We start from the raw sequence: 14,306 nt of genomic DNA on the forward strand, positions 1-14,306 counted from the left end.
GTTTTATAAAATCGATTTTTTTGGAAACTCTAATTAAGTCGAATAACAACGATTTAGTAGAACAAGCTGCTTCCAAACAGCCTTATCACGAAGAATATTATTTATACTAAATTGATATCATCTGTATTTAGCATAAACAGTGCTTTAATTAAATTTGATTTATTGGGTCGGCTTAAGGCGGTTGGTTAATCAAGAAGTTACTGCCAGACTTACTGATACAGATTGTACACCCACATAACAACTCAGATTGATATATTATATTTACGATGATAGCAATAAATATTGTGAATCACTCGAGCAAATGTAGATTTACGAAATCATCGAGATTAAATCGCGAAGGGTCAAATTTGTCAAATCCCTTGTGGACCGAAACATTCCATAATGTCAACCTTGATTCAAGTGTGTTATTGTGACCCCCACAGCCATTGACCCACTAAACTGTAAACAATATTGTAGCCTTATTATCCACTAGAAAAATCCAACACACCTGAAAGGACCCATCAAGTAGCGTGAACCCACCTTAACCTCTGACTGCAACCAATCTAAACTAGTTTAAATATCAATAGACTATATTTTTGTCGTTGCAGATAACGGCCTCGTAAATTGAGCATTCTCGGGAACCATGAAGGACCCAAAATATTCTGACGACCTATCCCAGAAGGTCCAGGACCATCGTTCGCTCACCGAGTGGTCCGATGCACCGAAATTACGGGAAAATTTCACAGAAGACATGCCAATTAGCATGATATTCAACGAGGGACACAAGTTATCCATCACAGTGTACAGTGTTCTGATGGTGTTCTCGTCAATTGCAAACATTACGGTTTTAGTGTTGCTGGTGAAGAGGCGGAGGCAGCAGCCCACCAGGATTAACACCATGTTGATGCATCTGGCTATTGCCGATTTGATGGTGAGTAGGTGTTAATCCCAATGTTAGTTAAGAAATATCCGAAGAGACGAACGCTCGTAGATTCGTACAGGGCGTAACGCCTGAGAGTTCCATTAAATTGGAAAATTCGAATCGGAGTTTGGGAAATCCTGCCAAGTAAAGCCACATCGCACGATTTTTTTTTTTTTTTGAAATATTTTAGAGACAAAAAATTGACTAAAAAGCTCATCGTTTTCTGCGGAGCGACGCACGTTCAATTTTAAAAAATCCCGTGACTCGACGAAATTCAAATTGGAAGAGAGCCGGACGTGAATGGAAACGTCATTTGAGTGAAGCCGCAAGACATTAATTTTTTGAAAATTCCATTAAAATTTAAAAAATCAACGAAGCGCCCGTGATTGGCTACATGATCGAACCAATGCAAATGCCTCTTCATATTCAAAATTAATTGAAAGCGTAGGCGAAGAGTGCCCGTTCCGAAAGCTCGATTAATTATGATGGCGAAAGTTCTCAACTTTCGAAATTGAAGAATTTTTCATGAATTTTTACAAGGCGTAGCCCCCAAGTGTCTCGTACGACCGGATTCGCGCAAAACTGGGCTTTCGAGGTCCGAATTCTCACATTTCGTCTGTTACGTTTCCTGACCGATTGAGGGAAATTTAATCAATTGTCACACACTTACGTAATAATATACAAAACATCTATCGCTTAACCGTTATTTAATTTGATAAAAACTTCGGCGAAGGATGATTGAAAGGGGGTGAAGGAAGCAAGAAATGAGAAGATAATCCCTTTTGATAATTTCAAGATTGGCTCATGGGAAATCGATACGGTGCAGGGATGGATTGAGAAATGTGGAACGACAGAAGTTTAGGAACCGATCATATGCCTGATTATCTATTTTAGCAGCTTGAGAATAATAATAACAATAATGGTTTTATTCAAATCTATTTTGCCAACTCATTCACACTCTATGGAGAATTACTGCAGTATTCATCCCCACTGGAGTTCTATATTTGAAATAATAATATATGGGAAGCTAAAAATTTCAATACAGGTTCATAAAGCGCACAATTGCAGCACGGTTTAGATTGGAAAATGCGAAATTTCGTCATATTGTGTTGCTTTATACATTGAAAATGCTTTCTGTTTATAGATTATGCGGAAATTTCTTTCTGGAAAAAGGTCGTGGGATTTTTTTCCAAAGGGCAGCTGTGTATTAATAATGCAAGAGCATAGAGGTCCAATGACATCGACATTGTAAAAATATAACAATAACATAATATTGGTAGGAAAACAATATTCACCGTTAACTATGGGATAAAGCAGCACAATAGATACCATGTATTGAAAAAATCGCCTGAAGTTTTAAAGAATGAAAAAGAACGTGAAGGCTCCTAAAATACTGTTACGAGTGTGCCAGCCCCTCTGTGGGACGACGCTCTGCGATACATACCGAACATACCGGATGAATTTAAAAAAAGGATCCAAAATTATCTAACGATTCTTAAGTCAATTAAAAATTTGTCTGAAAGTCCGCTATCCGCATTTTAGTAAATACAAAATACAAAAATAATAGAAATACCATAATAATACCAACCAAAACAACCAACCAAAATAATAGAAAACCAGTTAAAATCGCCAGAAATTACCGCGAAATTTGCATTAGTGCAACGTCATATCACCGGTGTCAATAATTGCACTAGTGCAACGTTGTATCACCGGTGACAATAATTGCACTGGTGCAAATTACCGCTGTAGTTGGCCAGTGATCGATTCAGCGTAACAACGAGGTACCGGTATTGCATGTCGTAATATCAACTTTGGCAGTTGAGTCAATTTCGTAAAATTATCGCATTACAAATGTGTTAAAACCAAATATTTTTGTTTAACAATTTTAATTGTTATCTGAAGTAAGAAATAAACTATTTAGAATTATGTTTTAACCTTATCGCCAAAGAGAATTAGTAAAAATAAGTAATTAGAACAGTTCCGTTTTGAGATAAAATCGATACATTTGTGTGTTTTGCTGGTTCGTTGTGGACTTCTAAGACTGTAAAAGGTAGATGGGAACATTGTGGTTCGGCTCAAAATTTGTGACAAAAAATACTCATAAACGTTGAAAACTGTCTATGTTTTGCTATTTATACAATCCGTTAGACAATATCGGTTTTTACGTAACGAGGGAGACTTTGTGTGACGAGCGATCCGAGGTCCGACGACATTAAGTCACGAGTTACGGCAGAAATTTGGTGAAATGCGAACTGCCCCCTATATATATATATATATATAACTGAAACCACCGCCGTTACTCTTGCAGGGGTTATATGTGAGCGGATTAATGAAATGAAAGTAACGAGTTCCGAAATGAAACCCGTTTATTTGCCGGCATTGTTTACGAAAGCTCCTACCTTACATGGCAAAATTAGAAACAAATTAAAGGTTGTTTTTTTTTTCGCTGACCATGGACCCACTCTGACCATTCTTCCGTCTCTTATTGGCGCCCTTAAAATGATAAAAAAATTAAATCGACGAAAAAATATGTTTACTGGACGAAAATACATGTTTAATGCTGCTTTAGAGCGATTCTGCGACAGAAAAAGTCCTACGTTTCCGCCATTTTAATTAAATCACCGACTATCAGTATACAAATAAAAACTTGACGAAGACCTTAAATTACAAAGCTCATTGCCAGATAGATAAACCGTGTGTTCCAACCTCTCACTTTCCATAGCTTTGGTGCAGTCTATAATCCTCATTGAAATTTTAAACACCACTTGAATGGCTGAGGACCGTCCCACGGAAATACCTATTTTATATTTAAGGGCTTTGGTGAATATATGAATGTGTTTTGCAATTTTAATGCCTCGAAAATTCTGGCTAGAGCGATAAAGCTCATCGTTTTTGCAGGATGGATAAATGATTTGAAAGAGCTCCTGTGGGTAGAGCATTTTACAACAATTTAAACTGGAGCTAGTCCAAGCAGATTTATTTTAATTGCCATTGAAATAGAGCTTTCGATCGTTCTAGGTGACATTCCTCATGATGCCCATGGAAATAGTTTGGGCCTACACCGTGCAATGGCTAGCAGGAGATCTCATGTGCCGGGTAATGAGCTTCTTCCGAACTTTCGGATTGTATCTATCCAGCCTTGTGCTCTGCTGCATTAGCATTGATAGGTAAAACCACTTAACGCGTAACTTTCCATAATACTCCAATATAAATCAACTCATGGAAATGCGAGAACACGACTAGTTCCCCTGTGAACTTGCCAGGCTGCAGCCTTTTGCTGTCTTAGCTTTGAGCCTTCTCTCGGATTAATTTCCAGCTTAGTTTGGCAAACTCACGTTAGTCTCACCAACGGATCCAGTTACATGTTGCACCTTTGAACTTGAGCAAAATACTTCAAATTCGGGTGGTTACTTTGAGATGTTGCAGGTATTATGCTGTGCTGAAACCTCTCCATTTCGTGGACTTGGACAAGAGAGAGAGATTTTTACTGATCGGAGCGTGGGTTGGGGCCATAGTATGCAGCGCACCGCAAGTAAGTACGATGCCGGGAAATGCCCTCGGCAAAACACTGAAAAATTCTCAGGGCGATTAAATTATTCCTAAAGGTAGAATGCTGCGTGTCGAAAAGTTCCGACCATCTGTAAGAGGATTTCTTAAGTTCACTTTAATGCCAAGCAGAACTTCCCGATAACTTAATACTTTCGAAGGAGAAAAGTCTTTTTAGCCACTAGAAAGTGTCATTTATTATTGTCGCGGTCGTTTTTCCTTTCCCCGAGGGCAATAATGGATAAACGATGAGGCCGACCATTGGAGACAAAGAAATTTAAAGTTTAAAAACCTGCGGCGAGATATGAGAGTGATTTATGGTTTTAGCAGGAATCTACACAAGAAAAATTCTTTACTTCTGCTTTAACGCAAGCAATAAAACTTCCCTCATTATGCGAAAAAACTTGGTGAAAAGTCATCACACGTTCCTTCAAAGAAAGTTTTCACTCGCCTCAGAGACATCACTAAGCGATCATGTTTCGGAAAAACCTTTGAAACTGACTCACTCTTTGCCCGTTAAAACAAAGTCCTTAATGGAAAATACACCCTTGACAAAAAGGCGAACTTTGCCAATTTCGTTGAAGGCATCGCCTTCTCCGTAAATATGGTAAAATAATTGGACTTTTTTAGATATTCCTCGGAATAAATTATTGTTACAAAGTTAATTTCGTTAGAAATTATGTTCCGCACGTTTAATTGGTACAGAGGTAACTCGGGTAACGGAGATTTCAAACAGCAGGTCAACAATCGAGTGAAAAGTGCCTTTGTTCGGCTGCTCAGACTAATTATGATTGTCTCGGGACAAACGGCCGCAGGTCAAAAACGTTATTTTCAGAGACATAATCATAAGATTGCAGAGTTAAAGCTCGTTTTGCAGCGATGAACTTTCAAACAAAAAACTGTTCAAAACAGAGTTTCTCCCAGAGATGAGTCACAGTAATGGCTGCGTTCCAGGTTTATGTCAACCCATGCTTACTCACACTCATATGAAGTATGCGCTTTTCTAATCGATGCTTCGCTCCAGAATATTCGTTACAACTTTGTAACACAGTTACGTTTGTTTGAAATTTAAGCTACACATTCAATAATCCCGTACGAAGTTGCCCTACATCAAACACTGGGCATAAAGCTTTTTATGCTTTGCCTCTAAAATTCCGACGTAAAACTTCAATTTTAATTTATTCCAGTCAGGCGAAGCTCCAGGGAATTATCCGCATTTATTCAGCGTTAATCTTGATGTCCGTCTGCTTTTAGATGTACGTTTTTCATCTGGAGAATCATCCCAACATCACTTGGTACAAGCAGTGCGTCAGTTACCACAGCTTCAACGGACAAATACACTACCAAATGGCCTACAATATCTTTGGAGCGGTGGTCATGTACGCTTTCCCTTTAGCGGTGATTGTGTTCTCCTACGCTTCCATTCTAATGGAGATTTTCCGGAGAACTCGCAATCCCGGTTGTGGTAAGTCATAAGAATCGCAAGTTTTATGGAATTTGTTTGCACGACGATCTAGCGCGTTCAATATGAACATAGTCTGCAGAAACTGCTGTAAATATCCCGCAAACGGCCGGTTAAAGGATCAACCCCCGTCCCTGTACCGAATAAATTCCATACTTTTGTACCATTAATTTTGAGGGTTCAGCGGAAAACCCCTAAATAATTTAGTGTATATAAGACGCAAGGAAGCGAAGATAATCCAACAATAAACCATCGATGCGTCGAGTTTGGGCAAACTAAGAAAAATTTCTTGGATTAGATGCTCCTGGAGTTGAAGCAAAATTCGTCCGTTTAATTAAGCGACGCCTGTTTTTCTTCGTCGGAAAGGGTGCGACAGCCGCAGGGGAAACAAACTTGATAAACTAGGAGGGGGAGGAGGGAAGATTATCCAACGGATTACGCCACTATGATTAGTCCATTAACAATTCGAACAAACTTCAGTCGACAAAGAGAAGTGGCAAAGAAGTTACGAGAAGAACCGCCCTTAGCAGCAATAAAAATGTTTCAGAGACATGCACAAGAGTTCCGTTTTGTTGCTGCTCTCGGCTGACGCCTTTGCCGACGGATTGAGGCACTCGAATTACACAGGGCGGAGCAGCCAAATGGCACAAATTCGATATCTGCATATTTCGACATATTCGTAAAAGAAAAACGAATCGTGAAAATTTTAGACTATGAAATTACATTCTGTAACGTAAAAATTTTCAACCCTCAATTCAGCCCCCTTTGCGTAACAACGGTAGCCCCCGAATTTTTAAATTTAAAGCACGGATTTGTGGTACCTCATTTGAAAGGCCTTTTCGTTCTCTAGTCAAAATTGCTACGGGTTTGAACTTTACTTCAAAGAATGATAGAGGAAAATTTATGTAATTGTCGAAACTCTCTGCGACAAACCGAAAACTTATTAACCACTAACGCTTTGCTATCGATGAGGGAATACAATAAGAAAACAAATCGGTCTCGACGCACCTCGACTTAACTTTTCCAAGTGGGTGGATACGCAAGCGCGGATCGCTGAAACGGCCAGCACGATCATCTGATCTTGCTCCATTAGAGTTCTCCTTAGGGGGATATGTGGAGCTTACGGTGTACAGAACAAAAGCACGCGATCTAGCCGACTTACTAGGTGCGCAACTAAGTTTCCGCGTTTTTTCTATCAATGAAACATGGAAAATTTTAAGAGAAAATAAAAAACGGTTTATTCAGAGTACTGTCCCGCTCTATCTACACATTTTTGCCGTATCTCTGGAAACACATAAATACCTCGACGATAAAATGATTCATCTTTGAACCGAAACCACTCGTCCAACCAACCAATATTGCACTTCCTCGAAATTGCCCAAGTGTAGCCCTGCCGAAGCCATGGGGGCCATCGATCGGAATAAGTGAAAATCGGAGGGGGTCAGGTCTGGCGAATATGGCGCGTGCGATAGCAGATCCCATCTCAGCGTTTTGATGGTGCCCTGGACGATGGAAGCGCAACGGCTTGGAGCGTTGTCGTACTGCAATATCACTCGCTCGCGTCTCGTGTTCCAATCTGGCCGTTTTTGGAGCAATACACGGTTCAGATTGATAAGTTTTTGACGGTAGTAACCCCCATTGACAATTTCGCCCCGTTTAAGCAACTCACGGTTCACAACTCACGTTTCCTTTCCGGTCCCACCAAACGCAGAGCATTGTCTTCTCTGCGAAGCCATTTGGTCGTACCGTCGACGTCGGTGCTTCGCCAGGTGAGAGTCACGATTTTTTGCGTTTAGAGTTCTCAAAATATATCCACTTCTCATCTCCAGCAAGAGTTCGGTGCGGGAAGCTCTTTAATTTATGCCGTAAAAGCAAAATTTCGGAAGCGGTTCTCCGATCTTCCATCTGTCTCTCAGTCGACTCGTGCGGCACCCATTTTCCCTCTTTTCGAATTTTTCCCATGGCATGCAAACGTTTGGAAATACCTCGACGAGTCACGTTTAATGCCTCCGCAAGTTGGTCTTCCGTGTGCGTATCGTCTTCATTCAATAACGCTTGCAGATCGGCGTCTTCAATTGATTTTGGTCTTCTGGAGCGTTTCTTGTCCTCGATGCGGAAGTCGCCACTTCTGAAGCGCTTAAACCAATCTTCACAAGCAGTTTTCGATGGTGCATGTTGGTCGTAGGCCTCCTCGAGCAAGTGACGTGATTCAGCTGCCTTTTTTTGTCAAATTAAAGCAGAAAAGCAAAGACTCTCGCAAATGTTGTTTATTTGGCGCAAAATTCGACATTTTCGCTCTTAGAAAAAATTACTTTGCGTCGCAATAAATGTTGGTATTCCAACTGATTATTGATACCAACTGTCCAAGCTATAAACAAAACACAGTTTCCGCCATTATGTCGACTATGCGTGTCGTTAGCGCCATCCATGTGTGAAGCCCGGAAACTTAGTTGCGCACCGAAAAACGAGGAAAAAAAGCTAGCGATTTGATCGGTTACGCCCTAAATGTGGATTAATGTTAGAAGACATTTTTATTTACGGTTAGGGTACTGCCAAGAGGTTCGAGGCTCGCGTTTCGAACATGAAACAGAAAATCGAGATTGATTGCTTTGTTATTTCACTGACGAAACGGTATTGGGTATTAAGTTCCAAGTTTACCGTAGAGAATGTCGTCAATTACACAAATTTATTATGTTACGTTGCAGTTTAAAAAAAAGTTTAAAGCCATAGCAGCGGTGAATAGAGAATGCAAAGACCTTTCCACGGAGGTACCACAGACCCATTGCTCCAATTTAAAAATTTGGCACTTGTCACGCAGAGGGGCTTAAATTAAGGGATAAAATTTTTACGTCACAGGATGCAATTTCAGAATCAAAAATTGATGGGTATTTTTGCGCACACGTCCAAATATGTAGATATTAAATTTTTGGCTGTTCCAACCTGTTTAAAGGCGTATTTGGAGGTTTAGTGATTTTTTTTATATGTTCGATAGTGGAAATTAATTTATTATTAATTCCGTTTTCTTCAAATCCGAATGTAAGATATATCAAGATAACTTTTTCTAAATCAAAAAGCGTCTTCTGTGACCTCTCATAAATGCAGATAATGACCCCACTAACCCACATATCTTCCTAAATCCTGTCGTTCATATATTGTGTCATGCACACCAGAATTTCAAACATGAGAGCACATATTGGACGCTTACGCACACGAACGTAAAAAAAAAAAAACGACACAAACGGGTTTTTATTTAAAATTTTCAGTTCATTCAACGAAATTAATCGTATTTGGTGGGTCGGAAAATTATTTTTACGGTTCCCATAATTCACGAGGAGATGAACGTGCTGGAAACTCCGATATAATGACATTTCGAATAGAACATCTTGCACCGGAGTTTATTTGATGTCTTTCGGAATATGTGCATATTGACTGATTAATGGCTTAGCTGGCGTAAAGGAGTTGTTAGGGATTTCATTTAAACACAGGGCGGCACAATGAAGAATTAGAGGACTTTCTAAGATTCGACATTCCTAATCATGAGCGTGTGGCTACGCAGATGCGCAGCACGACGCGCGCGCGCGCTTACTTCGTACGCACACAGGTCTGACGAAGCCAATATGTAGAAACACGTGTCGCCAGGCCACCCAACGTCCTCTTTCCATTTCGATTTCGAGCGGATTCTTTTTGCCACTAAAACCCATAATTATCTTCATCTACACTAAATTTTTCCATTTCGTCATTAGATGGATGTTCTCTTTTAGCTGACAGCGTGACTAGATCAAGCCTGGCTTTTCTCGGCAAGGCCAAAGTGAGGACCTTGAAAATGACCATCATCATCGTCTTCGTCTTCTTCATATGCTGGACGCCGTATCACGTCATGTGCGTTTGGTATGTACCATTGATTACGTAAGAATTTTCCCGTTCGGAAAGCGTAATTGGCAATTTTCCATGATGGATCAATTCACCGTTCACCTTGTGTTTTTAATGCCGCATTATGAAAAACATGCATTTTACCTCTTTCTACTAATAAATGTGCAAACAAATTTCGGTTGATCTGGCAACAAATATTATATTTTCGAATAAATCTGGACTTCTATTTGCGCATAATTTGTTAAAATTCAGCGCCGGAAAAGTTATTGTTTAACGTATTCATCGCGCTTCGAAACCAAGTTCGTAATAAATATACGTTTTATGAATTATTGATGAAAAAAGTGTTGAATTCAACACAAATACCGAGAAATAATGAATTTATTTCGTGGATTTATTGATGCAACTGATGACAAACGAGGAGAGCATTATTCCTATTCACACCAATCGATAATTTTGTTATGAGTATCAAAAAACCTTCTTCCTAAGGAAGGAGAAAATTACGTATAAATCACCAAGACTGATGACAAACAGAGATAGATATTCTTAGAACTCATGGCCATTCTTTGGTTGCAAACTAACGACGTCCCTCCAGAAAAACATTCATCAACCGGCATAACGAAGCTATTCCCATGTCAGGCGTCAGGAATGTTAAATTGCCTGTCGAAGACCGAATAACAAATAATAATGTGAATTGCATACATTCACTTCCGTGTTTTTACATTTAATATTATGAACAAAACCGCAAATAACACTTCAAATTTGAAACAGCTCCCGAAGTTAATCCAGGAAATTTCTGATGAATATCCCACTTCCTCTTCGGGGCGCTCTTCGGCGCCCGCAAAATTGCTTTTCGGGTTTCATTCTCAGTAACGCAAAATTCCCCTCTTGAGATTCTGGATGTTCTGGATTTATCGGGAGGTACTAAAAATGCTCTCTCGACATCTTTGTCAAGAGGTCCATTATCCACATTATGCCACACATATTTCTTTTTTTAGGTATTGGTACGACATAGATTCAGCCCTGCACGTGGACCAGCGCATACAAAGAGGTCTCTTCCTTTTCGCGTGTACCAACTCCTGCGCAAATCCGGTGGTGTACGGCATATTCAACATTCGAGCTAGAAGGAAGACCATGAAGGTGAGACCTAATTTGAGCTCTAAATTGGCGCTTCGTCCTTGCATTCCTCCACCAATCACTGCTGAAACTAGACTTTCTCCCTTGGAGATTTCACTTAGGAGTCTTGAGTAGACGCTTTTCCTCTGTAGATTACTGTTTCGTTTCAGGCTCATATTGTCCATTAGTTTCTATAGGTAAATAGGTATCTATGGTTGCACTCAAAGCTGACGGAAATGTGTATCTTTGTGACTTTTAGTAGTATTTGTTTTTGTACATGTTCAAAAATGCTTGTTTGTAGATACTTATTGATAGTAGTTTGTGTGACGAATTTTCTTAACAGTTTCTGAGAGTTAAGAAACAGAAGTAGCTTTTAATAAAGCAACTAAATCTAATGTCTACTTAAACGTGCTAAATGATGGGCGAGAAGCTGATTTTTCAAAAACGAGTTTCTTACAGATGGCATTAACCCTCCTCTTACCAGCAGATTTTTTTAGACTGTGATATTTTTATCTAATGCTGACCAAAAACCTCCAATAGTTTAAAGTCCTGATAAGTCGCCAAATAAATAGTTTCCACAAAAATGTTAAAATTGAAGCAGCCGCCAATTCTTCGGTTTCCATGGAAACTATCCCCTTGGTGAGGTTAACAGAACTCTGAATCATTGACCCTTAACGTTTTTATATAAATATAAGATTGTATACATTTTGAGATGATTGTTCAATGTTTTTTCTATTTAAATGAACGTTAAGTTTTACGTGGTTTTTTGTAATTGAGAAGAAATATATTTTATGTTAACACTTGTGGCAATTGTTTCGATTCCAATGAACAGGGAAATGAACGTGTAAGTCCAGAGAATGATAATGTTAAATCGATGTGATCAATCTCGTTTCCAAAGCATGAGTATGTTTTATTTTTGCTTGCACTTGGCAATTTTGAAAGCTGGCAATTGCAACACTCCGAAGCACCCAAACAGGGAATAAAGTCGAGAAGCTTTTTTACACTTGGGGGTATCATCACGAGGCCCCAAAACGAACTCGTTCATCGAGAAGTACTCGGGTGAAGCGGATTCTCGTGCTGCGTCGCAAGGGACCGAAACCCGAACGATAGAAAAATTAACGGAGCACTCTACAATAGAGACTTTCAAGTAGCAAGGGAAGGCGTGGAGGGTATTTTGGATCCGGACGGTGGGTAATCTAGAGCAAAGGCTTAGACAAACCCATTCAGAGAACGCTCGAGAGGTAAGAGCAGTGTGGACGTGTATACTGAAAATGAGTAGCAAAGCGAAAGAAAAGAAGCTGAAAAACGTTGAATTTTTTTTTTATAGGGTTCGACTTCATAAAGCAATAAATTAATATCTGCACGCAGCGGAGATAACAGCTGTGCAACAGTTTCTCAACTGTTTGAAATTCGTAGCAGAAATGACGCTCCCACATTAATTCATTCGGAGGGTGCAGCTGTTGCACAACTGTTGAGCTTGCCGAACGCGTTCTACATCAAGTGCCTCATACATTATCATACAAATTACGTAACGCACACCGTCGCACAATTATTTGCATTAAACGGCGTAATTTATTGCATGCGCGATTTGTTGACTAGTTGCAAAAATATGTGAAAAGTCGTAGGTAACTGATAGTTGTTCTGCAGTCCGTGTACGTGATGCGTTTCTGTTGAGCAACATATTTCAGTAGAAAGGTCCTCGCAACGCATCAGACATTCCCGTGCACACCATGTAGTGCGCTATCGGGTTGATAACGTACATATGTGCCCTTATGGATACCAGAATTGTGTAACATCGTTACGCCACGTTGTAATGAGAGAGAGAGAGAGAGAGAGAGAGGGAGGGATAAATAGACGGTGGGGGGGGGGGGGGGGGGGGATGAGAACTAATTTCTTTGAGACATTATCAAAATTACGGATAAAATAACAAAATCGACGGAAAATACATTAAGGTTGTTGTTCAAATTAGATCATCCCTTTTGAGATAATGAAAGCCGTAAATTCATCACACGGACAGGAGGGAAAATCAATGTACTTGTCTGTCTTTATTGCATCCGGTTCCCACTGGCCTTGTTCAAGGATTTCAACTATCTTTGTTTGATCTTTTTGATTGAAACATAATAATAAATAACAAGGAGCAAAATTTCCTCTAATTTAGAAGCAGAAGATGTTATTACTGTTAGCGCTTCCAAATTAGCGCTAATTAAAACTTTAAACCGTCAGAAGAGAGAATGAAGCTGTGCAAACTGCTACCAAGCTGCATCCTTTAACATTTATCGACCCGATAAAAAAAAATTGCTTAGATGAAAGCTGAAGCGTCCCCAGTAGGAGTTTCTACTGCCCACAAAACCATTTTTTTGCGCACCACAAATGCAACGAAACCATTGAAAGTTAATTATTTGGATCCTTCATGGATTTTCCACGGTCCATATAACGATTGTTATGACAATTGAATAAACAAGATGCGGTGAATGGAACTTCGCCTGCCCGAATTTTCATTCAAAACAGGAGGAGCACGGTGTATTGTTTTCTGCTTACGCTGATATACAGTACATTGCGTTTTTCAAGTAAGCTTTTTCCGCAAGTATTTTTTTTAACGTTCGTTGCACGTAAAAGTGCCATCAGTTCTCTCAATGCCCGGGATAAATTCGTATTCACAGACCGAACAAAACGTTAAAAGGTTCAGTTGCAAAAAAAGATAAATAAGAAAACATTATATATACAGGGTGAGTCGGGGGGATCGTGCCAGGAGTGTGTTGTACATGAAAAATAAATGTAAAAAAACTCAAATGTTGTTATCCGATTTTCGTTTGTTTACAAGTTATAGCGTAAATAAAATTAAAACATAAAATTAAAAAAATATATAAATTTCATAAGAAATTCCATAAATTAACGTTTGGATAACATAGTAAATGTTCAAAAATATCGCCATTAACTTCTAAACATTGTCGGCTTCGTCTATGAAGAGCATTCGTTGCGCTCCTGATTGTTTCATGTCTTTCTTTAATGGCAGCTGCAGCATTTCTAATGCGTCGAATTAGTGCATCTTGAGTGTCCACTTTTACTCTGTACACTTCAGTTTTAAACCAACCCCACAAACAATAGTCTAGTGGTGTGAGGTCTGGAGACCTTGGAGGCCAACTAATAGGGCCACCACGACCAATCCAACGTCCAGGAAAGGTACGTTTATGATAAATTGAATTCTAGTTAAAAAAATTCATTTACGCTATAACTTGTAAACAAATGAAAATCGGATAACAACATTTGAGTTTTTTTGCATTTATTTTTCATGTACAACACGCTCCTGAAGTTTGGCACGATCCTCCCGACTCACCCTGTATATATATTTTAAATGAGATAAAGGGGCGTATAAGGTTTTTTGGGCTTGTTGAATTTTCGCCATAAGGGCGTAAT

General features: G+C 39.4%; 1 protein-coding gene across 3 annotated transcripts in view; it reads left to right on the top strand.

Moving 5' to 3' along the window:
- The window catches only part of AkhR (Adipokinetic hormone receptor), a 44,575-nt gene that overhangs the window by 26,968 nt on the left and 3,301 nt on the right, over positions 1-14,306 (top strand). For 2 of the 3 annotated variants that reach the window (XM_066294132.1, XM_066294122.1), the window contains exons 2-7: positions 588-910; positions 3,920-4,068; positions 4,328-4,433; positions 5,702-5,912; positions 9,671-9,797; positions 10,775-10,916. In XM_066294132.1, coding sequence (XP_066150229.1) covers positions 623-910; positions 3,920-4,068; positions 4,328-4,433; positions 5,702-5,912; positions 9,671-9,797; positions 10,775-10,916 — 1,023 coding nt within the window. In that variant the 5' untranslated portion in view covers positions 588-622. Of the gene's footprint in view, positions 1-587; positions 911-3,919; positions 4,069-4,327; positions 4,434-5,701; positions 5,913-9,670; positions 9,798-10,774; positions 11,697-14,306 lie in introns of those variants that run through there. The other variant, XM_066294140.1, reaches the window with a different exon arrangement.

Source organism: Euwallacea fornicatus, chromosome 2, assembly GCF_040115645.1.
Source record: "Euwallacea fornicatus isolate EFF26 chromosome 2, ASM4011564v1, whole genome shotgun sequence".
Taxonomy (NCBI): domain Eukaryota; kingdom Metazoa; phylum Arthropoda; class Insecta; order Coleoptera; family Curculionidae; genus Euwallacea; species Euwallacea fornicatus.